This window comes from Phalaenopsis equestris, unplaced genomic scaffold, assembly GCF_001263595.1.
Source record: "Phalaenopsis equestris unplaced genomic scaffold, ASM126359v1 Scaffold000873, whole genome shotgun sequence".
Classification (NCBI taxonomy): Eukaryota; Viridiplantae; Streptophyta; class Magnoliopsida; order Asparagales; family Orchidaceae; genus Phalaenopsis; species Phalaenopsis equestris.
In genome coordinates this window covers 1,367,615-1,395,047 of record NW_018165313.1, presented here as the reverse complement: position 1 = coordinate 1,395,047, position 27,433 = coordinate 1,367,615, and the positions used below count along the sequence as shown (strand labels likewise).

General features: G+C 37.5%; 1 protein-coding gene and 1 long non-coding RNA gene across 2 annotated transcripts in view; one reads left to right on the top strand and one right to left on the bottom strand.

The window, feature by feature from the left end:
• LOC110031963 overlaps positions 1-27,433 on the bottom strand; it is a 40,505-nt gene that overhangs the window by 11,289 nt on the left and 1,783 nt on the right. The window lies entirely within an intron of this gene.
• On the top strand, positions 864-27,433 carry LOC110031959 (MADS-box transcription factor 14-like). Its single transcript, XM_020735418.1, has 5 exons — positions 864-1,152; positions 26,616-26,694; positions 26,872-26,936; positions 27,022-27,121; positions 27,207-27,433. Exons 1-5 carry the CDS (start codon positions 989-991, stop codon positions 27,300-27,302), a joined length of 504 nt encoding a protein of 167 aa, XP_020591077.1. The 5' UTR covers positions 864-988; the 3' UTR covers positions 27,303-27,433.

Genomic DNA, 27,433 nt, shown 5'->3' with positions numbered 1-27,433 from the left:
AAGACCTGACAATAATTTTCGGTCTCCGTAGTCGTCGACCACTATCGTCCACCGTTGTCTGTCAGACCATGCACGTCATCATCAGCTGCCCCTATTTTTTACGTCATTTTTTGAAATATGTTTGGAAAGCATAATGACATATTGAAGATTCAATGATAACTTCCATTGACTTTCTATTAACTTCTAAAGTGTTACGTATATTGCAAACAGACAAGCATTGTAACTGATGTAAAATTGTAACATTTTCTCTCCAAGTTGTGAGAAAATTATGTATATTTGTAACAACACACTTGTAGTGAATTACATTAATTGGGTTAATTAATCCCCATGATTTTTTGTCTTTCCAAGTTTTTCCATATAAAAAATCTTGCATCTTCTCCCAATTGTCTTAAATTATTAATGTGTGTTGGAACTCCATGCAATGCTAATACGTTAAAGTATCATTTTATCGCCACGAATCTTCAGACATGCAGCAAGATGAAATATAGTTACGTTCATAGATGTGTAAAATGTTCAAATTACTTCCAAAATAGAAGGTTATATGCACAAAAACTATTAAAACTAAATTCTCAACATTATCAATCTTCTTAATTATTTAAGTTTAGTATAAGTCGACAGCTTTCCATTTCCTTAAAGCAGAATTTACATGCATACCACATAAAATTTATATATTTATATATATAAATTTTAATATTTACTTATATAACACTTACATCTTCAACATCAAATAAAAAATATTACTAATTTCAAACTTTTAAAAGTAAAGCACTTTTAATGCAAATATGTGACATGTAAAGAAATAAAAAATATCAAATATATAAAAAAATAAAACCATAAAAAAAAGGTGGTATCTATGTAAATACCCTTCTCAAATAGAAGAACGCGCGCTCGGAAGTCCCTTTTATATTTCGTCATCAGCCCCATATTTCTTTGTAGCTGAATCCGTTGCCATTTCTCTTGGCTGATCTGGGATTAGGGTTTGGAGAGGATGCCGAGATCGATGGGGAAAGGTAGCGTGCAAGTGACTTTCTCGAAGAGGCGGGCGGGTTTGATGAAGAAAGCGCATGAGATCTCCGTCCTCTGCAACGCAAGCGTGGCGCTGGTCATCTTCTCCAGCAAGGGAGCTCTCTACGAGTACTCCACCGACTCCAAGTGCGCATCCCATCGATCCTGCTATGTTCCCTCTCTTTCTCAACTCATTCCGATCAGTTGATATCCCATAGTTTTATATGGCATCGATCCATCCGTGTTTTGAAATGGCCTCGATCATATTGCATTTTGGCATGCAATGATCGATTCCTGCGAATTTAGGCGGCATGCCATGATGGCATTTTCTTCAATAATGGACACGAGATGCAATCGTCTGATTCTGCTGCGCTTTTCTGCTTGTTTGTTGTTATTCGGTGTGCTTTTTTCTGAATTTTATTTTATATTTTAAAGCTCACCTTTCGGCTTCTATTCTAAGCTACCGGTTCTCTTGAAACTCTCTTGTTAACCAGAGTTAGTGTAAGAATTATATATCCACTGTTTTTACCCCTAACTCTCCTGTTATCTAGTCCTCTCCGCACGAACTCATATACAACACATATACGTACGGACAGCGTTTGGTAGAAGCAGCTAACCATTTGTGTTGCCTTTTTTTTTTTTTTTACACGTGTTCAAGTTCAACCGGAAGTCGGATCAATAATAAGCCCTGCCGAAATACGTGTGCCGACTGGCGACGCAAACGAACTTTAACTGTTTAATTATAACTCTCCCAACCATCTAGTTTTTTCATCAAGATCGAGCTTAAAAGAGATCACGACGTACGGGTGCCATGGGATTCTTACTCGGTTAAACGTTCGAAAGAATGAATTAATCTCACAAAATATAAATACTAATGCATATTTAGGAGCATTATATTGATTACTTTTGTTGAAATCAGATTTGTCCAATGAGACATGTCTAAGGAATAGTGGTAGGAATGAAAGGGGGAGGAAGAGGGAGGGAGGGAGGGAGAGGAGTGCATGGTGACTTGTCCTTTAGGGGCAAAATGGAGTATTCCCATGCTCTAGTGACCCTTTTCATATATCGAATATGAGGTTATAAGGAGAATGAGAGAGAGATTCCATACAAAAGAAGAGTCAAGAGAGAAGAGCCAAAAGCTCCTAATAGATGATCTGGTCCCCCTATTTATAAATGTAGAGGGACAGAATATAAAATTACATATTTTACATCTATTTTAGATGGGGTTGTACAGGGCATTCTCGTTGTTTTGCATATTTAGGTCTTTTGCTAGGTAGGTCTTTGGGTCTGCCGACTGAGCTGGATTTGGTAGGCTTTCATTTGAGCACCGGTGATTTTGAATAAGGAGTCAGTTCTTGAGTGGGATGGTCGGCCAGTTTTCCTGATTATTGTTCCTTAGTGATCTTCGATAATCTTTTGGGGAACTTTTAAGAGAGTTTTGTGTTGATATCGTTAGTAGATTAGAAGTGTTAGACTTTTGTCTTGAGTTTGCATTTGGTCGATTGGCAATTCTTCCGTCGGCTGAGCTTACTTTTGGTAGGCTGGCAATCCTTCGGTCGGCTGGTAACCCTTCGGTCAGCTGGGTTGGCTCTCAATCTGTCAAATTCATGTGGTCTTATGATTTTTTGTTAGAGGGATCATCATCATATCACCTTTGATCTTGGACAGTTAGATTATCTCAAGATTCGTGCTGACACATTTTTTTGTGAATATATTTAGTTCTCTATCTCTTATTACTTGATGGTGACAGCTGCGATAAGAACAAGAGAATTTCTAAAACAAAAAATAAATCTTAACAGTCATAATTCAAAGCAATATTAAATTCTCTAGGTTTCCAAGCCTGTGACTCTTATAAATGGGGCATAGTGAATGGTTCTCAACATTCTATATTTGTTTTTTCCTTACATCTGCTTGGCTTCTAAGGATATCCTTATGGAGAAAGAATCAGATTCTTCATCCAAACCTATGGACCGAGAGAAGATGATGGCTGCTACTGGGGTGAAGAAACAACACCGTCCGAAGGGTGAGCCTAGGAAGAAGTGGGAGAAGAAACTTGCCAAGAAGTCGAAGATGTCTGAGAGGGCCGAACAAGGGGAGTCATCGGATTTTATCTGGGAGGTTCCTCAGAAGAGTCGAACCAGTGCTGGGAAGGAGTTGGGTGGTTCGGGGGCTGCTTCGTCGACTAAGGCTCATGTTGTGGTCTCGAATCAGCCACAAACTGCTAGTGCTCCTCAACCGGCGAAGAACAAGGAACCCGCGGTGGTCAACAGTTGGTGGGAATTAAAGGAGTTGCTGGTGATCTCCCAGTGGAGAGAATTCTCAGTATGGATGTTTCCTTGTCTTAGGTTTTCTTTTATTTTTTTCACTTTTTATCAATTGTCTCTTGAAATCGAGGAGGGCGTCCAAATAGAGGGCTTTCCTCTTACGAGTGGTGACTTTGATGCAGCTGTGGTGTCGACTCCTTCACATCAAGCGTTAGGCGGGAGCAAGGGGGACATAGTGAACTACTCGATCAGCTCCATCAAGATCCATGAGGAAGTATTTGAGGAATTGAAGGTCACTCTGGCTCGGATGTCTGAAGCTTAGCGAGAGGACGATCTTCGTAAAGTGCTGGTTCGATTAATGAAGGAAGTTCTAGAGGAGACATTTGCTCTTCGTTGAAAAGTGATTGAAATGCAGAAGGATGCTTATGTGAAGAGGGCCCACTTTGGGGCCGACGGACCAAAATCAGTTCCAGCTCAGCAAACAAATGTTGTACAGGATGTTGCCTAGGAAGCGTCTTTTCTCGGCCGAGGCGACCGAAAACCTGTTTGTAAAGTACCTTCTATTGAACTAGAGTCCGAGTGTAATCCCTTAGTATTTTCAAAAAAAAAAAATATTTTATTTTCTTCTCGATTTATGGATTGACATAATGTTTTTCTCTTAGCATTTTTGCACGATGGTTCCTCTTTCGACGTATCCCTATATATTAGGACAGAATGTGCTCTTTTGCGCTCGTTTTATCTTTCCTTTTGCCTGTCTGTCATTCAGTTTCTTCTTTGTTTGCAATCATTTTCATCTCTTTTTTGTGGCTCTGCAAAGAACTTTACAAACCTTAGGGTTGGTGGTGGTGACCGAGCAGTCAGTTTTGTTTCTTTCGATTATCCAGTTCTGGGTCGCTCGTCAGAACAAAAGGGCTACTAATTGGTTCATAGATGACTTGGTGATTTATAGGGATCAGTTGAGGTATGGTCTGTGACTGGCTCTCTGTCAGGACTTTTATGCAATTTCCAAGCGATATTGTGTTATTCCAGCGCAGAAAAAGCCGAACTCCATTGCAACAATCATGACTTATATAGTCTTTTGTCAGTACAAAGGGATTTCGTGGTTGACTGACCTGTTCAGCAATATGTTCTCATTCCAGGTAGAGGTCGATGGGTATGTTTAGTTCGATACAGTTGGTCGGTTCTAGTTCTTGAGTTTGGAGAACAAAGTGAAGGACTGAAAGTTGAAGTTCTTCATCACCTCGTCTTCTTCGAGCTGGGGGATCATGACTGTCCCGAGTGGAGGCACCTTCAAGAAAAAGGACGGGGTGGACTATTCTTGCATCAAGAGTACTTGGATCAAAAGACAGTTTCTATCAATTCTCCAGTATACTAACCCGGTCATTGTTAATAAAACGGTAATGCAAAGGAAATAAAACGGGATGCTATGATTGATGCTAGAACCGCTTTGAAGAAAAAAAATAAGATGTGGCTCGGGTAAAGTTGGTTACTGTCAAGAGAGCTGTGAAGGCTAAGAAAAACTTGGAATCTCACGACGACGGAGCCAACACTAGAGGTTTGGATTTTATTTTTTCTATCTCTACGACTATGGTGATTATTTAGAGAATGCTCGCTGATGAATTAACCATTATAGAGAAAAAAAAAACCTTCGTTTTTACTGACACCTATATGTTGGGTGTGGTTCCTTGGAGCATAGGTCAGCAAGAACGTGAAGGGTCGTACGGTAGCTCGGAAAAGAGTGAAGCTACGAGAGGAAGCTTTAGCAGAAATGAGGACAGGGTCAGCTTCCCCTCATATTGATACTGCAACATTCATAGGTATGTCCGCTCGGAGAAAGGCTAGTCGGCCCTCTTCAACTATTCAGACCGAGTCAGGGACTGAACCAGAAACATCGTATCAGCAGAAATAAATATGCCCCTTGGAAGGGAAGGAGGGCGCTTCTAGATTGATTCCTCCATCGCCTATATCCTTTTAGAAGAAAGGAAAGGGTTCTTCAGTTGTCTGGTCCCTTCTCGAGAAGAGGGAGTCTAGGTGTGGACCTGCTCTAATGGGTAATACACTGCGATTGACCCAGAGATGGATTGGTATATCGGTTCTTATTCGGTAAAAGATTATCCATCCACATTCACAGAAGCAATCTGGTCCATGACCTTTGCCAAGTCTTTCAAGGTGCTCAAGCGTCCAGAGCTATATTGAAAGGACCACTACCACATCAAGACATACGAGGCTACATCTGCAGAGAGTGTACATATGAATGAGCAGCTTGAAAGAAAATCTTGTGAACCCCATGTGGTAGTGGTACATATGAATGAGCAGTTGTATTGAGAGGGTACATCTGCAGATGTAGCCCCTTGATCGAGTGAAATTGAAAAGGGCTACATCTGCAGAGAGGGTAGACACTTCGACTATGTTCATGAAGAAGGAAGAGAAGCAAGCGATGGTGGCCGAGCAAAAGCTGGAGGCAGCGGAGGATGAAAATAAGATGCCTAAGGAGAAAATAACAACTATAAAGATCGAAGAAGAGTTCCTCGATATGTTCCCTTCTCATCCACATGAAGTGAAAATTCTGAATGAGCAGTTTTGGATCGGTATCGTCATGGTGATCGACCAATTCATTAGGTTGAATCTTGTGAACTCCATGTTTGCCGACTTAGAAAAATTTGTTCTGCATTACACTTGTTTCGAGGAATTGACAAAAGAGGGCTCGAACGCTAGAGGTGATAGAGGATCCACTCTGAACTCCGGTCGGTCTACTACGACTTAAAAAAAATTTGTTGAAAAAACTTCATAAAGATATATATTTTTTGTAAAAGAACTCTTTCGTAGAGAAAACTTGTACATTTTTATATTTAGAAATGAATGAAGTTTTCAGTCTTTTTTTGCTTACCTTTGCTTCTTTCGTTATTTTACTTTACCTCGCTATTTGCACGTGGTAGTTTGTCTTAATAATGGTTGATAACTCTAAACTTTCGAAAGTTTGTTGGTTGTCTTTTGATATTTTGTCGTTCGACACAAGTTTAACAACACTCATGTCTCATTTGTTTGGTCAGATTGTTGTCTTTGTCGGGTCGTAACTATTGTCAGATCTTAAGCAGATCTTGTAATTGCCTCTGTGGGGGTAACCGCTGAGACTCGTGCAGTGTTTTGTAGGATTCATAAAAAAAGGAGTAACCGGGCTAAAGAACAATAACATGTTGAGTGAGGGAGCAACGCCTAGCTGCTCGAAAGTTAGTGCATAAACGCCCGGATTCAGCGCCTAGGTGTCCGAGAGCAACATCTAGGCACCACAAACCAGTACATACGTGCTAGTTCAAGCACCTTAGTGGTTTTGGTGCATGACTCCTCGCCCAAAAATACGCAAATAGGCTTTGAAAGTAGGAGAGGGGGTCTTCTTGACATGTTCTAAGCATAGAGAACTTGTGGAGAAAGCTAGGGAAGATCTTCATCTTGCTTTTGAGTTGAAGTAAGGAGAGTGATTAGGAGATTGAGAGTGTATAAGTATTCTTGTATCTTCTATCAATCAAGAAGGACGGAAATCAGTCAGCTAAATTATGAGTTTTCGATAATTAAATGTTTCATTATTCTCAATATCTTTATTATGATTTATTTCCCTTTTAGCTGAATATTTAGATTAGAAATATGTATTATTAAGTTATCTAAAATAAATTATACATTTTATTTTAAACCTAAAATAGATTGTAAGATTATTATTTAACGGAATGAAAGCAAAGGGAAAAGGCATTGAGCCTATTCAGATTTCACCCTATTTTTTCTCAAAACTTTGACATGTTATCAGAGCCAAAATTTTCCCCTAACCACCAATAGTTATTGAGGACCGTCGAGGCTGTCTTTCCGCTGGCCTTCTTGCAGAAAGAGATGAACTAATTGTTTGTCTTAATTCTCGCTCGTCCGCTCGTCATCTCATTATTTCTTCGCCTGCATCATCTTCGTTTTACTTCGTCACCAGTCTCGACAGAGCCTTTCCTTCATTCAAACTCCCGCAGTGGCCCCCGCCTTTAACAACGCCTTCTTTGCTCCAGCAACCACCGCCGACTCTCTCACCGATCAGTGCTCGGTCTCCCTCACGTTCTAGCAAGCGATAGATCACATCCTCTCCATTATTTGTCCAGATCTCGCTTTTCTCCCTCTTTTATGAGTCACAGTTGTTGATTCGTTGCATCCCTAACTCCTGTCTCCCTACTCTCGATCTCCTCCTCCCCATCCGTCTCTAAAGCCCCGCACAGTCACTCCCTCGTTGCTCCTCTGCTCGGTCGCTTCCCAGCACACACCCCCGTTAACCTTTTTCCAACCCTAGAACTCCATAGCAGCCCTGCACATTCTTGTCGCTCACTGCTCCTTCTCACACGAAAACCCCATTTCTATCAGCTATTTCCACTCTACTCCTAACTCTCACTGTCGCAAGCCTCATTCCCTCAAAAGCCTGCACACACACATTTTGTCGAAACCTAAATCGCAAAGCATCTCTCTCTTTCTCTTTACCATCCAGTTCGTGAAGCCCCCTCCCGCTTATCGCGACCCCCGTTTACCGCGATCCCGTAGCCTCGTCGTCAACCTCAGCCTCCAAACACCCACTTGGGCACCCACGACTTTGACATCTCGGCTTCAGCACTTTTTGCATGAAGATCAAGGAACAAATCGTCCTCGTCCTCGTCCTCACAGGAAGCATCAATTTATTTTAGGTACAAAATATTTTGTTGGCCAAAACTCCCTTCCCGTCGGCCTTCTTGCGGGAAGGGAGGAATTATTTCTCCGCCTTCTACCGCATCGTCTCGAGCTTCGATTACAGATGTTCATGTTCCTCTGTATGGGCGGCAATAGCACAACGTGGATGAACACGGCGGTTCTGGTGACGTGCATATGCACTTTTTGCCGTAATCGTGGTCCGGTCTCAAGGATACTCAAGGGCTACGTGGGACTCAGCACAGCCATCTTCACTGAACTCTGCTCTGCTCTTTTTACCGATGACTCGGCCTCTTTCATCCTCATGCAAGTTGTCGTACTTGTTGTTATCTACGTCATCGCTATGGTCTTCCTCTGTGAGACTCCTCTGCCGTCAACATACGCCGGCGATGATACCGAGAGTCGATATTTCTGGTGGATCAACGCGGCGGCGGTGCTTATCGTGATTTATCTCCACACCTTCGATCTTACGGGAGATCACTGAGTGATTGTCTCTCGGATCTTCTCCGCTGGTCTCATCGTTCTTCTCGCTGCTCCGACTATCGACCCGACGTTCCTCTGGTTCAAGGCCTGATCATCCTCACTGCGAACGGCTAATTCAGAACTGGAGGTGGCCGAGACTTAGATTCAAGCGTCATTCCTCACTGGCAGCAGCACGGAGGAGGCAATTTTACTGAACTGGCAGTGAGCAGCGATCGATGAAAGCGGATTCAGAAGAGATCGAAGATCGTAGAGGACCATACTATATGGGAAGCTATGAGGAAATTGTAGTTATGGATATTGTTCGTCTCATTTCTCTGCGACATGGGAACGGGGATGGTTGTAATGAACAATATGAGGCAGATAGGTCTCTCCATGGGCTACTCTGATGCCTCCATCTTCGTCTCGCTCATCAGCATCTAAGGCTTTTTCGACACTCTTGAGCTCTCTCAACATTAGACACTCTCAGGTTTTGGCCTATCAGGTTTCGGCACTCTCGGGCTTTGGCCTTCTCGGGCTTCAGCCGCTCGGCCTTCGACACTCTTAGGCTTTGACACTCTCGGGCTTCGGCATTTTCAGATTTCGACACTTTTGGGCTTCGACACTTTTGGGCTTCGGCACTTTCAGACTTCGACACTCTCAGGCTTCGGCCTCTCGAGCTTCGGCACTTTTGGGCTTCGACACTTTGAGGCTTCGGCACTGTCGGGCTTCGACACTTTCAGGCTTCGACACTTTCAGGCTTCGGCACTCTCGGGCTTCGGCATTCTCAGGCTTCGACACTCATTGGTTCCGGCATTTTCAAGCTTTGGCACTCTGAGGCTTCGACACTCATGGCTTGAGAATTTTTTTTTCTCTGCAGTGTTATCAGTTTATTGTTGGCAAATTGATGTTTCCTGATCAGTCAGCATCAATTTGAGGGGGATGTCAATCAGAAAGGATGGAAATCAGGTAGCTAAATTAGGAGTTTTCTATAATTAAAAGCTTCTTTATTCTCAATATCTTTATTATGATTTATTTCCCTTTTAGCTGAATATTTAGATTATGAATATGTATTATTAACTTACCTAAAATAAATTCACTTTATTTTGTACCTAAAATAGATTGTTAGAATATTATTTATTGGAATGAAAGCAAAGGGAAAAGCATTGAGCCTATTCAGATTTCAGCCTATTTTTCTCAAAACTTTGACATCTTCATCATCCTATTTAGAATAGGAAAGAGATAAGTATTCAAAGTGTTTTGTTATTTTTCATTTGTCAAACTCTTTGTGTATGATTTCTTCTTTTGATAAAATGTTGTTGATGGTATTATCATGCGTAGTGAGTAGATTTCATTTTTTTTGTTATTGAAGTTTAGGGATGTTTGGTTTGCATAATTTATGTGATTCATTTTGAAACTTGCTATTAGTTTTTGGACAACCTAGATTCTTAATTTACTTTTAGCCTAGCTAGTTAAAACGTTAAAAGCTATTGTGAACCTAAAAATTTGAAAGAGATCTTCGTGAAACGATAAATTTAACTACGCAAATTCAATGAAATAGAGATATTTCCTTTAAATTTGTGCAAACTAGATGGAAAACTTTAATTTTTTAGGTTTTTCACTGGATTTAGGGAAATAAACTAATGCAATAGCTAAACTTTCATAAACTACCGAAAGGGTATAAGGATGATTTTTCTCCTGTCTAATACTTTTAGTAGAATTACTATGTTAAGCCTCCATTCCTCTCTTCCTCACATAGTTAGCTTGGATTTTTTATCATTTTTGAAAATTAGGATGGATACTTTTACTCAAAACAAAATCACAAACTTTCAAGCTAGGTTTTAAATCAATAGGCTAAAATTTTTCTTACATTGGAATTTAGCTCATTTCATATGGGATCGATACATCAAACTCAATTTAATATATTACTTTTACAACATATATACTTGTGTGTCGCCAGTGCTTTACAACACTTGGTTTGTATCATCAAACTTTTTTCATAAGGATTACCCCTTGTGTTAGGCTTATTAAGTGGATTTTGTTGCTGCTCTCGCTAGGGTGACCATGGAAGCTTGTTTGTAGGGTGATTTATTACATACCCTTCACGAAGTTTGTCGCTACTAAGTAGAAAATCATCTCCAGAGCCTTATCTGATTCAAGTTTAGAGACCAAGGTTCACGATGCAGAAGCGTTGTGGGTCGTTTTGCCGACTGGACGTCTTTAGTGTCGTTATCGGCCTTGCTACTTGAGTTTGAGTTCTCAGAGTGTCAATTAGACTAAGGAAACCATCAAAAAGGTTCATGTATTTTTTTTATAGTAAAAGAAATATAGAAGGTTTAAAATGATAGAGCCTTTTCATCGTTGGTTTAGGTGTCAGCCGCTCAGAGTCGACCGAGAGTTGTCAAGGTATCATTGGCGGCTTTCCCTATAGGAGTTCAGCAACCATTGGGGGTCAGCCGTCTGTTTCAAATGTACTTCTCGAGTTCGAGCCAAAACCTCACTGAAGACAACGGAAACATAATTTTTCAACTTTAGAATCAGTTGTTGTATGAACTCCTTGGTGTGCTCCCTGTTAGGAGTGTCTTTGTGGTGGATCTCTCATTTGTGTCATTCCACTTCTTGTTGGTAGCATGCTCCACGCTCATCAAAGTTTTCGAGATGCTGAATCCAGACTTGTCATATGACACATGCCCAAGGAATAGAGCGGTTGGAATCAGGAAGAAGAGAAAGAGAAAGAGAAAGAGAGAGAGAGAGAGAGTACAACGACTTGCCTCTTTGGGGCAAAATGAGGTATTCTTGAGCTCTTGTGACCCCTTTTATATATCAAATATGGAGGTTATAAGGAGAAAGGGAAACTCCCTACAGAAGAAGGGTTAAGAAAGAAGATCCAAAAGCCTCGAATACATGATATGGTCCCCCAATTTATAGGAGATCCTTTAACAATGTTGTTCAGATTTTATCCTATGAGACAGTCCGAGGAATAGAGCGATAAGAGAAATAGAGAGAGAGAGAAGTGCACAACAACTTGGCCTTCTAAGGTTAAATGAGGTATTCTCAAGCTCATGTGACCATTTTTATATATTGAATATGGAGGTTAGAAGAAGAATGTGAGAAAGACTTCCTAAGAAGAAGGGTCAAGAGAGGAGCCAAAAGCCCCTAATACATGATATGATATGTTTTCGTTATTTTCTCTTTTTATTTTTAAATAAGTCGTCAGCTTATCAATCGTCGTATAATTTTTTTTTCAGAATAAGTCTCACTTTCGAATAATGTGGAATGGTAAGAAAAAGAGCTGAATTGGAAAAACGGAATATACAACAAAGACGGACAAACAAGAGAAAGAACGTGGAGAACCTCCATGCGGCAAACCTCGCTAGGATGGGTTAAGCACATACGTCTGAACGAGAATGGATCGAATTAGCTTGTGTCAAATACCCACGAAATAATGTCTATTAAAGCTACCTACAACCAGAGATTCAAGTATGTTTACCTGTTCTGGGGTTCAGTGTTCCCAAAGGGTCATATCTCACGTGGTTAATTACATCTTAGGAGTTGCCCAATAACACTCTTGATCCAAAGAGTTTTGCTTACATTTAAAGTGACAACTAGTGCAGGGCGATCAAAGGACAGTTATTTCGCAAGAGAATGCTCAGATGCTTTCAAAACTCCCACTGAGCCACGGAGCAGAGGATGAGTCTTCATGGTCCCACCTAGGCAACGGACTCATCGGCATACAGAGCCTGTGAAATAATTGAATCATCCCGACGAGAAATTTTCATGCGTCAAAGCACATCTGGGTCGTAAGAGCAGAGGACAAAACGTTGTATCTCAAACGGGTGACAGATCATCAGTAATAAGGCAGTCAAGATGACACTAACGAAGGAAAGGGAGCAACAAGGCTCAACAGGAGCAGTCAAAGGAAGTAGGAGTAATCCCTAAAAGGTAGAGGTGGTTGGGTCAGCGTATCACGAACCCGTCATCCCAAGTCACTAGGATCCTAAGTCTACCTATTCGTGAAAGCAGTTGACCCAACATGTTTGGAGATCCCTGATCAGCAATCTGTGAATTGTGTTATCTGCAGAAACCTCGATAGCCCTATAATCAGAAGAACGAAACTTTATCATAAGACTATCAAATGGAGCTCCAAGAGGTGGGGCTTATACATGTCGAAATAACAAGGATGTCACTAAAAAAAAAAGAGAAATGGTGGTTCAACTATAAAACTGGAAATGCTCCCAACAAAAAGACCAACACCCCGGCTCGATTGGAGAGTCTTCTAATAACCTAAGCGCACTAGACAATCACTTAAGTAGAAATATATGTTGGGCTATGCGAGTTGGAGAAGCACAAGGGATTTCTCTTTGGGACATGCAAAATGATGCAATTATCTATTCAAGTCCTAAACCTAGAGACTTGATTAAAATGGCTTGGGTGATATCCATGCTATGCAATCCTTTTAAAATTCTACTACTTTTCTAACATGGGGCCTTTCTTTCCCTTCCCTAACTTTTGTGTAGGCTTCTCAACAAGTTTCTCAAGCTCAAGTTCATCTACTTTATCTTTCTATATGGTCACCTCTTCTAAATTCTTCTCAATCTCAAGTCCTATTATTTTACGCTACTCTACATTTTGGTCCTTATAATTCATCTCAATGTTGCTTAATAATGTTGGGTCTGGGACTCATTAAATTTGTTAATTATCTCAATTGATTCTCAATATTCCTAATGACAACAACTTGAATTTGCATCCAACTTTTTATTTGTACCACAAAATCTTCTAAAGATAATTTCTTTTTCTTAAATTTATTACTAGAAGTTAATCATGGTGATTAATTGAATATGTTATTCTAGTTTCTTAAGGAGTTATATTGGTTACTACCCCATTGTTGATTTCCTACATTTTAGTTATTATTATTCTGATTAAATTTTGGGTGATTCCCTCCACCTAGGATATACAGGTTATTGGGTGTATTGTTTAAAGCATATAATGACTCTACAACTACAACACTAGGATTAACTAACTATTCGTAGCATTTTCCTCAATTATTAGTGAACTTGGGTTCACTCTGTCAGAAAGTCGTTGAAAATTATTTGTAGACACCTCAATTAATGTATAGACCTCATCAAAATGTTTTGACATTAACGACCCTCACTCCGAGCTTTAGTATCTATAATATACCTCTATGATTCCACCAACTCATTACAAAACATTTGGATAATGAACCAATTAGAAAGAGCATGGTTTGGACATTTCCTAAGTAACTCTTTAAAGTTTTAGAATGTGTAAAGTACTTAACTAAAAAATTCTATGCATAACTCATTCCAATTGATTATGAATCCTGGTGCTAACTAGTTAAGCTACATATTAGCCACATCTCTAAGGGAAAATGGAAATAACCTAAGCTTAACTGTGTCATTTGAGGCATCGTTATACCTAAAAGTTGCACGTAATTTCAAAAAACTAGCTAAGTGTAAACTTGGGTTTTCTATAGATGAACTTCCAAATTGATTATCTCAAACAATCTGAATTATGGCATGTTTGAGTTCAAAAGTGTTAGCTTCTATGAGAGGGATGTTAATAGTCTTATGAATCTCATATGTCGAATGATTGACAAAGTTAGTAAGGAGTCTAGGCTAGTCATTTTTTTCTCTAATTATTTGTCATTGCTTCTAAATACATTTTTGAGTTTTGTTATTTTTGTAAGTTTTAGCATTTTTTCTATTTCAGGGTCAAACAGTACTACTTCAACAATTTCGGTCCTACACATACAACCTAAGATTAACTAGTACCCCTACACTAATAAGTCACAATAATAAACAAAACATAAGTAACAAGGACATAATAAAATAAAAAAAGTGCAAAAAATAATTACAACACAATTCATAATATTTTTTTTTATATAATTTAAATAATAATAAAGATAACTCAAAACTCACAACAAAGTACAAGACAAAGATGACACTATATTTTTCAAATCCAAACCTTAAATTTTCAACTAATATTCCCCTAATTTAAAAATCAACGACTTTCCTCGGTAACGGTGCCAAAATCTTAATCCATATTACAGTGACGCACACGTGATCATGCAAATATATGTGTCGACCAAGTAATAGATAGATTTTGAGTATGTGTATTGATCCCACGGGAAATCAGTTAATATTCAAACAGTCTCAAATGCTAGTCTACTAATTCTAAGTTTTGCTTGAAATGGTCTAGTGGTTTCGAAAAATTCCAAAAATGTTAGAATTTAAAGTAAGTGCTAAATAGTTGAGTTTTTACAACAATTGAGAAAGATCTTCCTCAAATTAGATTTTGTGAAAATTCAATCATTCATCCAACAAATTCTTTTCCATTATAGGTAACAGCCAAGGACAATTACTCATTATTCCATTCCAAAACATAAGAAGCATTGGAGCTTCATATCATAGTCAAGACCCCTTGGCCATTTAAAGACGCACAGGAATCCACATTCTCCTATGTGATTCCAATTTCCAAATGGCAATATTTTTATTCAACCAAGAAATTGTGTGAACATAATTGTTCTTCTAGCCTACGAAAAATAGTCTTAGATCACAATCCATTTTAACAAACAATCCAAATGGCCAATTTGAAAGTAAATAAAGCATGGAATGTTAACACATCAAAATGTGAGAATTTATTCTAAGAAGATTAGATTGATTGAAAAATCATTTCGCAAGAACAATCCGAGAAAGTGAAATCTTAGTTTCTAAACATTAATGCAAAAAACACATGAAAATTCATTGATAAACAAGTTAAAGTTTACAAAAAGTAAAGAGAATAAAAATTCGGATCAAATCATGTTTTGCTCGAAGAAGATACCTCCTACAATGGAACTCTACTTTGAATCACAATCACACACACACACACCACATAAACTCACCACCTTCCCAGTCAAGGTTGACTCCTTAAAAAGCTCCTCCAAGTGCTCTGTCTTCCTCTTCACATGCTCTAATTTCCTTCTAAAGCTATTTGGTAAGTGTTCAAGTTGTACTTTGGTTGCCCTCTCAAGATACTTGATAAGTGTTTGGGGCGTGCTCACTATTTTTGTAATGAAGATTGAGTGCTTTAAGCCTTTGAATCACTCAAATTGTCAAAAACCATCTTAAGTCAGTAGGGAACACCGATGCATTGACTAGGCGGCGTCGAGGTGCTGGCACTGGGGGCATAGTGGTGTTGCGATTGGGTGTCACATTTCATGATATGATTGATCAAATTAAGGCATCAAACACAACTGCTCTAGTCATGGTGGCACAGCAGCGCTGGCTTTGGGCACATGGAGCATGTCCTCTGGCGCTTCAATGCCCTACACTTTCATCTTTTGTTCGGAAGAAAACTGCTTCGGTCGAGGAGGCGTCGGGGTGCTATCATAGTGCAACGAATAGTAAAGCTATCAGGGTCCTTCAATTTTTGAGATTTTTTTCTTTGGATAATAGCACTGCACTCTTCATTTGAAGCTACAGTTTCAAATTCTCTAGCTTAAGTTTTTTATTTAAAATAACTACTATGAATTTAACATAGCTAGTTATCTCTTCAATAACTTCAGCAAATGATATGTCAATAGTAAGCTTCTTGAATACTTCTAAGGACCTAAAGAATTGCTCGTCTAATTTTTGTTTTATTCATCTCTGAGAAAAAGATGGTGCGAGCTTTTTTTTATAACTTTGCAAACATGTGCTTTCCCTAAGTCTGGTGTAGGCTTCACAACAAGTTTCTCAAGCTAAGGTTTTTCTAATCTATCTTTCTTTATGGTAAGCCATTCTAACCTCTTCCAACTCCTAAATTTTATGGCTTTAGACTATTCTGCATTTTGGTCATTAGAAATCATCTCAGTGTTGCTTGGTAATGTCCCTTGGTGTATGTGGCTTAATGAAGTTGCTAATTGATTCTCAATAATCCTTATACTGCAGCTTGACTTTACATTGGATCTCTTATTTGTAACATCAACTCTTCCAAAGATAATTTTTTTCCCTTAAATTGATTACTAAAAGTTAATCATGATGGATAATTCGATCTCGAATTAAAATTATTTCTTTTGTTATTCTAGTTGCCTAAGGAGCTTTATTGGTTACTACCCCATTGTTGATTTCCTATATTTTGGTTATTATTAATCTAGTTAAATTTAGAGTGATTCCTCCTCCTAAAATTGTAGGTGTTTCATAAGCGTTGTGACGTTTCTCGCATTTAATGACTCCCAAGTTATAGCACTGGGATAAACTAATTATCAAAAAAAAAGTTGTCCCCGGTTATTAGTGATCATGATGTAGAATTCAGGCCCAAGTTATCTAAGTTTTTGGATCTTGTTGCTACTTATGCAATCAAAATTGACAAAACATCTGGTTTAGGTATGACTACTTTTTTAGGATTCACTCTCTCAGAAGGTCATTGAAAATTATTTGTAGTCATCTCTTTAATTAATTTATAAGCCTTAAAATGTTTTGACATTAACGATCCCTTAGTAGTAGCATCTAATAATAGTCCTTAATGATCTCACCAGACCCGTATAATCAATCATTTAGGTAGACCATGGAGAGGGCATTTTCTAAGTACCTTTTTAAATCCCTCTTATGCTTCATAAATTGATTCATAATCCAACTTGGTGAAAGAGGTAATGTTAATCCTAAGCTTGACAGTTTTAGAAAGTGAAAAATAATTTGCTAAAAATTTATGGGCAAAGATTTTCCAAGTGGTTATGGATCATAGCGCTAATGACTTATGTCACATTTTAGCCTTGTCTATAAGATAAAATAGAAACAACCTAAGTTTAACAATATCATTTGAGACATTGTTACACCTAAAAGTCACACATAACTCTAGAAAATTAGCTAAATGTAAATTTGTGTCTTCTGTAGGTGAACCTCCAAATTGATTATTTTGGACCATCTGAATTATGGGAGGTTTGAGTTCAAAAGTGTTAGCTTCTATGATGGGGTTATGAATACTCTGGTGAATAGAAGTTATCAAAGGATTGACAAAGTCCCTAAGGGGTTTAGGCTAGTCATTTTCTACCCGTTTATTTGTCATTGCTCATAAAGTCTTTTTGAGTTTTGTTAATTTTTTAAGTTCTTGAGAGTTTTTTTCTAATTCAGGGTCAAATGATACTAGTTCAACAGATCCAACCCTATACATACAACTTATAACTAACTAGTGACAATATACTAACAAGTCATTAGCAATAAACAAAACACAAGTAGCAAGAACATAATAAAATAAAAAAGTACAGAAAATAATTAAAACACAATTCATAATTCTTTGGATTTTTATAACTTTAAATAACAACAGAGATAATTCAAAATACACAGCAAAGTACAAAACAAAGATGACATTACAGTTTTCAAATTTAAACATCAATTTTTCAACTAGTGATCTCCTAATTTGAAAAATCATTGTCTTTCTCCGACAACTATGCAAAAAACATGATTTGTATTATGATGCAGCACATGTTATCATGTAAGTATACATGTCAATCAAGTAATATAAGAATTTTTAGTATATGTATCGATCTCACCATGGACGAGTTAATTCCAAACAGTCCAAGTAATAGTTAACTAATTTGTTTAGTTCGAAATGCTATAGTGGTCTGAAAAAATTCTGAAAAATCCTAAAACTTAACAGTGACAACTAAATATTTTTGGGTTTTTATTACAATTGAGAAAATCCTCCTTGAATTGGATCTTGTGAAAATTTTATTGTTCATCCATCAAATTTTTTTTTATTGCAGTTGACAACCAAAGACAATTGCTCCTTACCCTATCATTTGACATAAGAAACATTGGAGCCTCATATTATGATTAAATTTCCTTAACCATATAAAAACGTGCAAGATTTCATATTTAACTATGTGATTGCAATTTCCTAATGACAATATTCATATTCAACTAGAAATTGTATGTTAACATAATTATTCTTCTATTATACGGTCAATAATCCTAGATCAAAAATAATTTTAATATTCCAAGTGACCAATTTCAATGTAAATAAAGCATTAAAAGTTAGCACATTAACATATGAGAATTTATGGTAAGAAAATTACATGAATTGAACAATCATTTCGCGAAACCAATTCAAGTGAAATTTAGTTCCTAAACATTAATGAGGAAAACACAAGAAGATTCATTGATACATAAGTTAAAGTTTACAAAAAGTAAAGAGAACAAAAACCTTGAGCAAATCATATTTTGCTCCAATAGATACTTCTTATTACAATGCAACTCCACTTTCATTTAAACTCATGAATTCACACTCAAGGTTTACACCTTAAAGTGCTCCTCCAAGTGCCCGGTCTTCCTCTTCAAGTGCTCTGCTTGCCCTCTCAAGATACTTAGTAAGTGTTTGGGGCGTGCTCAGATTACCTTCACAAGATACTTGGTAAGTGTTTGGGGTGTGCTCTCTATTTTTTGAATTAAGATTGAGTGTTTTTCAGCCCTCGAATTACTCAAACTCTGTCAGAAACTGACTTAAGTTGTTAGGGACTGCTAAGTCACTGACAAAGCAGTATTGTGAAGCTTGTAATGGGTGTGGTGTCGTGATTTCATTAGTCAAATTAAGGCACATTAGGTGCAGCTGTGCTGGTCAAGGTGGTGGAGCGGTGATAGATTTGGACGTGGGGGAGCTTATCCCCTGGTGCTGCAATGTCTTGCTCTCTGCCTTTTGTTTAGAAGAAACCTGCTTTAGGCGAGGGTCGCCCTCCCACTAGCAATGGGGTGCTAGCCTACTGGCGCCTAGACATTGGATTTGGACATCGAGGCACTTCTTTACTTGGCTCCATTTCTTCTCTAGTTCTTACTTTGTCCCTGTAAACTGCATATAAACACAAAATATGCCCACAAAAAGTATAAAATAACACAAAAATTATGATAAATATTATTATAAATCACATCACATTTAACATACATCATCTTGCCTGCCATCTTTGGGAGAGACAAAAGTGAGGCAGCTCGCGAAGTTAGTTTGAAAAGGCTTTGCTTGAGAGAATTGTGTGTAGCAGCCTTGCTTCCGTGACGTGCCACACATCATCCACCAATCTGCTTCACCAATAAAGATCTTTCACCCAAGGGCTATCCTAACAACGATGCAATCATGGTCGTTGCCATCATCATCAACTATCAGATTGAGAGTAAACTTATTAACATTGGCAGTTTACTAAACATAATCTTCAGTTAGAATTTAGACAGAATTGGGCCTGGGAGCCACTTGTCTCTTCGCAATGCCTGAGCCACTCTACAACTTCTCAGATGAAAGAAAAGAAACCTTTGGAACCCTAGCATTGTCTATTACCTGGTGGGAAGGTGAATAACAATTTACAGTCGTGGTGGATTTCATTATAGTTGACTTGCAGACAACCTATAATGACATTATAGATTGTCCTCTACTCAACTCATTTTGAGTCGTGGTGTCCACTCACAACGTGATGGTGAAATTCAAAAGTGATGGGAAAGTTATCGCTCTGTGAGACGACCTAAAGCAATCGTGCACTTGCTACTTGCAGGCCATTAGCAACCTGCATCAAGAATCCCTCGAGCTCGATACCCAACGAAGAAGTGGTCTTGAGACAAGCTAGATCATTAAGGTACATGTCGCAGTTGACGAGGTAGGTGAATTTTCTAAGTGGATCTTTTGTTGCAAGTCACAGGGACGATCTTATCAGTTTGCTCTGGGAGCAACATGATGTACTCGCTCGGCTGACTGCAAAAATGCTAGTACTAGTTAATGTTATTTGTCATCAACTACACATCAACCCAGCAGCCCGGTCAACGAAACAGAAGATGAGATTGATTGTGATCACATTGGCAAAACCGATATGTCAAGAGGTATAGAAGTTGTTGGAGGCCGGCTACATATGGCAAGTAACATAAGTGTGTCGACTTCACAAGTCTAAATGCAACTTACTCAAAAGATAACTATCATTTACCAAGAAATGACACGCGGATGGATTCCATGTTCAGATACTTAATCATGAGTTTCCTCGATGCTTACTCTGGTTAAAACAAGATAAGAATACACTCGGCGAACACATAGAAGTCATGTTCATTACAAAAGATGGTGTGTTATACCATAATTTAATGCCCTTTAGGCTTTAAAACGAGGGTGCAACCTACCAACACATGATTGGATGTAATTTCTGCCAAACAGAAAAGAAAAAAAATTGAAATGTATGTTGATGATGTGCTAGTTAAGAGCGGGTCACTCAAACAACACATAAAAGACATATAAAAATCTTTGAAACTTTAAGAAAACATACCATGAAACTCAATCTACTTAAATGCACGATGAAGCGAGAATCAAGAAATTTCTATGATACATATAAATGTCCGAAGGAATCAAGGCCAATCCAGAAAAGGTCCATGTTTTGGTCAACATACCATCCCCACATATTAAGGAGTTACAGAGATTAACAAGTTGAATCGCAGAACATAGCAATTCATCTGCAAGTCAGGAGACAAGTTCGATAGAGAGCGAAGGATAAAGAGTTGGCGACTACGGCGAACAATAAAGGGTTGTACATATCGTCGATCAAAGGAGGAGGTAAGCAAAGAGGAAGGCTGAGATGCTTCAGTGATTGTTTGGTAAGGTGGGGGAAGAAGCTTGCTCAAGCGGTTTTGGAAGTTGCTAGAGAAGAAGAGTGAGACGAGTGCAATGTCGTCAATCTTGTTCGCCTTAAATCATAAACGAAGGTGGTAGCTTAACGATACAAGGGAGAGAGAGGCAAACCAAGTGCGACAAGGGAGATCGAGAAGGTGTCAAGGTGAGGCAAAGAGAAAAAAAAAAGGAAAGAATCATGTGATTGGCGCTATCAGAAAGGCAGTATTGACAGTGGAAGACTGATCAAGAAAGTGATAACATGATCCGCATGGAGGGGTGGGGAGGCGCTACCCTAACAGTTGTCATGTTATAAGACATTTTCAAGTGAATAATGCATATTTTGTCCATCATAGAAAAAATGCAATTGACTCATTGAGAAAATATTCATTATCCTATTGTAGAAAGATAAATACTCCAAAGGAGTTTGATTTGAAGCAGGGTGCCATTGAATTGATCTTTTTTGTTTATCCTAATATATTGTTTGACAGGTTATTATTAACTAGATTTCTTTTACCACAATATTAGGAATTTCTAATGCTTTTAGCTGGGTTACTTTCTTTAACTCTAAGGCAACGTTGTATTGAATTAGTTATATGAATCTTGTGGTCCATTGCTAATTTTTTGTTACCCTTCCAAAAAAAACAAAGCATACCTAATCCATTAATATTTCTTACTAATGTAAAGGTTTTAGGCACACAATCTTGCATAGCCCTTACATTATAAAGAGTCTATTTATGTTAATCAAACCAATAACATATTGAAGCCTAACCACTGTTTATTTGATCCTTAAAGTAATAAAAAAATATGAATTATATAGTCATAGATTTGTTGTAATATTGTGTGCAATAAGCGACGACATTAGTCATTTTAGCACCAACAAAGGACCGACTTGAATATTTTTTCAAAAAAGATTTGGCTTTGAACTATTTTTATATTTTTTTATTGCAAGCTTGGTGTGATCTCCCTAAATTTGTTATTACGATTATTTAAGACTTAAAGCCTCTCCATTATGTTATTTAGCTAGCAGAATATATTCTTTCAACATTCTATAAGAATATTTTCTGTAAATTTGACTTTGGTTTGATTTGTTCCTACTTCATTATTGGTGATTTTAAGCTTGTCAAGGATCTGATTTGGGTAGCTGCAAGAGTGAAAAGCAGCTATAAAGCTGATGTAGAAAGAACCAACTGCGAGAAAGTATTGTCCAGCCAAAAATCTAAGAGTGTGAATCTAATGTGAATCTAATGTGTTGCAATTATTTCTGGAAAGATGACTAATATGCTCTTTTGTATATCCACTCGCCAAAAATTTAAGAGAATTTCACATGACTATGGGTCCGTTTGGGGCGGATTAAAAGAGTGGGAGGCGTTTTCCAAACATCCTCGTGGTGTTTGTTTAACGTGTTCGCACTACGGTTTAGGTTAAGGCATTTAGGACCCTTAAAAAAACATAGGTCGATCCCGCGACCCGCGTTCGATCGCACATTTTTGACCTCGTTGCCCTCGAATGACTCCACTGAAATCGCGCTCCGTCTGCCTTCTGCTCTCTCGCGCTTCTCTCTCCCGATCTCGTAAGTTTCTTTCCTCCTTATGTCAATCTCGTGTAAGATCTGAGTATCCCTCTCGTAACTGAGATCTCTCCTAACCGTCGATAGATTAGAGTTTTTTTTATTTTTTCCTCTATGTTATGGAACTCTTCTTTATGCATTTGTTTGCTCTCTGTTAAACATTATTTTGGCTCTATGAGTTAGGGCATTCTCTAAATTTGGGGGATTTGGGCATTCTCGATGGATTGGATTTCATTATTGTTTTAGATTCTCTTGCAATTCGCTTCTATGAGGTTTTTGGTTCTATGCTATGAAACTCTTCTTTATGCATTTCTTGGCTCTCTGTTAAGCATTTCTTCGGCTCTCTGACTTAGAGCATTCTCTGATTTTGGGCATTATCGATGGATTGGATTTCGTTGTTCGTTTAGATTCTTTTGTAATTCACTTCTATGAGGTAAAGCATTGAGATGTGTAGATTTTGAAAGGTCTGGCAATAAAGGCCTAGCATTGGTTTAGCTTCTCTTGCAATTCTTTAGTTTAAAAATGTTTCATATCTCACTATCATTAGTTATTAGTAACACCATAAAATTTTTGTATCTCTTGATGAACCTTGGTGCAGGCTAGTCTGGCTGCTTGTATTATCGTAATTGTCGAAATTGTGATAGCAGTTGTGCAGGACGAAGTTTATTGTATGGTGTAAGAATTTTCTACCATGATGCATCTGATTGTTTCCTCAAATAGGATCACATGTATGATCATGTTACTACATGATTACAGTCAGATCAATTGTCATGTGTGCATTTTAATTACGGTGGGACGTCGTATCCTTATTGTTGGTTATTGTTTTCATATCATGAGTAATTATTTGGATTGCTTTGTCATACTTAAAGCTTGGAGAGTTTTCATTAACCATAACTAGCACTAATTAAAGAGGTAGAGCATAACATTAATTGATCTACTTCATTATACAGATGTTTAACATTCTTTTTTTAGGTTACTTGATATTCACTGTTAAGTGAGGTGTGTATCTTTTGTTTTGTACTATTATGAAAAAAAAAATTTTGTTATAAACAATCAAATATATAGTCGAAACAATTTTATGGCAAACAGCACAACTGTACAGTAACAAAATGATCATTTATCCAGAAACAGTTGTAAATCAGTTGCTTTCCAAACGCACAAACAAAACAGCAAGACAGCTTATCTAGATCATGGGTTGAATGGTCATTTATCAAAAAATAAGGAAGAAGCTTATTTTATGGTGTAAGAATTTTCTACTATGATGCATATGATTGTTTCCTCAAATAGGATTACATGTATGATCATGTTACTACATGATTACAGTCAGATCAATTGTCATGTGTGCATTTTAATTACGGTGGGACGTCGTATGCTTATTGTTGGTTATTGTCTTTATATCATGAGTAACCATTTGAATTGCTTTGTCATACTTAAAGCTTAGAGAGTTTTTATTAACCATAACTAGCACTAGTTAAAGAGGTAGAGCATAACATTAATTGATATACTTCATTATACTGATGTTTAACATTCTTTTTTTTAGGTTTCTTGATACTCACGTTAAGTGAGGTGTGTATCTTTTTTTTGTACTGTTATGATTTTTTTTTATTCTAAACTATCAAATATACAGCTGAGACAATTCTATTGCAAACAGCACAACTATACAGTAACAGAATGGTCATGTATCCAAAAACAGTTGTAAATCAGTTGTTTTCCAAACGCACAAACCAAACAGCAAGACAGCTTATCCAGATCAGGGGCGGAATGATCATTTATCCAGAATCAGTTGCTAATCAGCTGTTTTCCAAACCCACAAATCAAACAGTCAGACATCTTATTTGGATCAACTGCAGATCAGCAGCTGATCAGAATAAGCCGCTTATCTGGATAAGCTGGACAAGTTGCAGCTGCCACAGACAGACTCTATCTCTTTCATAACTCAATTTACAGTATTATATATTTTTACAAGAATATAAAATTTTATTTTATGCATTATCAATAAAGGATAACAACAATACCGCATAATATTTAATATTTTGTTGGATTCACAAAATTACACCTTTCATAAACCATTGAATTACATAAAAACATTAGCTGAAACAATCTCTCAAGCAAAACTGAATGATTAGGGTATACATCAGACATAACCATATCACAAAGCTAGTCATTAATGTTTCACTCAACAACTAAAGCATTAGTAATATTGACCTTAGTTGGACCATAATATCAACACATTCACTGCACTAGGTTTGGTGGTCCATGACATCTTTGATATAAGTCATTGACTGATCAACCTTCTATTCATAAACCTCATCTAGAACATATGTGTGATATATCTCCATGTCATAATTTGAAGTACGATGTCTTAGGTAATTATGTAATGTTATTGTCAATACCATTACTTGACTTGTTGGTTAAATGAATATGTAGGCATGTCCCTTAAAATAAGCAATTTATTCTTCCAAGCACCAAAATTCTTTTTAATAACACCATGTAATGATGAGTATTGATTGTTAACCACTTTTTTTACCACGAACTACTTTACTTTCAAAATCTGAGATGTGATATTTTGTTTCGGGATATGACTTCAAAATCCTCATTACATCAAGTACCTAGCATCCACAAAATAATACTTCCTTATTGGATAACATAAAATCTTTATGTTTAAATTATTTCTAAAGATATATCTATTACATGTGCAATTAAGGAGTACCTAGAGAAGGCATTGGAAAATTATATTATCAAGTGCGAGTTGCAAATTTAAAGATGTGATAATCATGTGCATTTTCTTCCCAGCCGATCATGAAAAATGTGAAACAAATGCTAAAGTTATAAATCATCATAACACTCTACATCGTGAACCACGCCTTCCAATATAAGCCACCATATTAGCTTTAAGAACATAGGCATCTATATGTATTTCATCAATTGCACCACTGCAATCCTACACTACAAATTATTTTATTAAGCACATTCAAGCTACTAAAAAAATCATATAATTTCATGTGTATGAGTTTACCTTAAAGTAGGCATATAACAATAATCTTGTAATATCTCAGTAGGTGTAGTATCAAAAGTAGGGTCTAGGGGCTTCACGATCAGCTGTTTGTCAACGGATTATTGTTAAGCTGCAGCTGCCCCAAACAAACCCTTAAGCACATCAACTGCATCGCTTGTGGAATGTTATTTTCTCTTTTTTCTCATTTGAGCTTATATACAGTTTTGTTCTTATATGATTGAATATCACAAATTTTAAAAGGGATATTATGTTATAATTTTGAACATTTCTCAGCACAATTGTGTTAAGCAGTAGCACTTGCGTTTTCTTCTTTTTTTCGACTTTCTATTTTTTTCTTCTGTTATCTTCGATTCATTTGTATTTTTTTCCGATGAAGTCATTTATCTATTTGATAAGCCCAAACTCATTTAACAAAACACAACATTGTTCGAATAAACCTTCATGCTAGGGGATAAAAATGAATTGCAATCAAACAAAGCTTGAGGCCAAGTCAAAATGAAGTTCAATAAATGAATGGTTCATTAAAACTTAGTTTGAACAGTCTCATACTTGACTTGCTCATCTAAACCATTGGTTTGAACAGTCATTTAGATGTATACAAGTACAGTGGGAAGGAGATATCAATTTGAACAGGGTCATACTTGACTTGCTCACCTAGAGCATTGGACTGAGGTGTCATTTAGTATTATATCAGTACTATGGGCAGGAGACAACGAAGTGGACGGCAGAACAAAATCTAAAGATGTAGTAGATTTGGGAAAGATGACTGGCCGAGTTATATTGAGCAAATTAGGGCCGGCTTTTACTTTGCACTGAATTGATCCTAACAAATGATCGATGTTAAATTTAACTTGCATTTACTTGATTTAAAATCGACTTTTCCAGCCAAGTTTTCAAGTAAATTCTCACCAAAATGGTCAAATATACACATGGATATGTTGGTGTATTTGTAGATTTGCTACGTATTTGTGAGCATGCTACTAATGTTTGCCATGTTGCGCAGCATGCAAAGGATTCTTGAGCGTTACGAGCAATGCATCTATGCAGAAAAAGCGCTCCCTCCAAAAGAACCTTTGTCACAGGTATAGATCATCACCCACAGGATGATTTTACCCTGTAAACTTCCAACTTTCTTTAATGGCCTCTATTTAAGCTGTGTATCAACTTACGAAGAGTTCTATATAGATTCTCTTAGAAAGGAAAAACCACTAAAAACAAATAGAGTTATGACTTCAACTTTTCTCGCTGCTTTACTGTAGGAAGAATTGTATGGCGAATATAGAGAACTCAAGCGAAAGGTTGATGCCATGCAGAGGAGCCAAAGGTAATATGTATTTTTTATTTTAAACAACATTGCAGAATATGGAGAGAGAATTTAGTTTAATGTGGACTTCCCATGTGTATTTCAGCCATGCCATGGGTGAGAATTTAGATACCTTAAGCGTGATAGAGCTTCAGCAACTAGAGATAAGGCTCGAAACTGCGCTGAAGCGTATAAAGTCCCAAATGGTAAACCATTTAATCAAATAATTTTATTATTGAATTTATCACTTGTATTGTAGCTCTCAGGCAAACACTTATTCTTGTGAGGCAGAATCAAATACTCCTGGATTCGATTGCTGAGTTTCAAAGAAAGGCAAGATTTTCTCTTATATGTCTTTTGAATCAAATCCCTGAAAAACATTACTAAGATTGAGGGCATCCTTAAGTAGGCTGTCCAATAGGCTACCAAACTTTATTTAAGTCCATTTAATTAAGCTCTCCAAAACCCATTACGGGCATGAGATATCCTAGGTTAATGGAAAGTGAAGAAATGTAATG

Bases quoted from the DNA above. Each gene is read 5' to 3' on its own strand.
- LOC110031959 (XM_020735418.1), top strand. From the start codon at position 989: ATGCCGAGATCGATGGGGAAAGGTAGCGTGCAAGTGACTTTCTCGAAG. The intron at 1,153-26,615 runs GTGCGCATCCCA...CATGTTGCGCAG, and splicing joins GAGTACTCCACCGACTCCAA to CATGCAAAGGATTCTTGAGC. The intron at 27,122-27,206 runs GTAAACCATTTA...CTTGTGAGGCAG, and splicing joins AGCGTATAAAGTCCCAAATG to AATCAAATACTCCTGGATTC.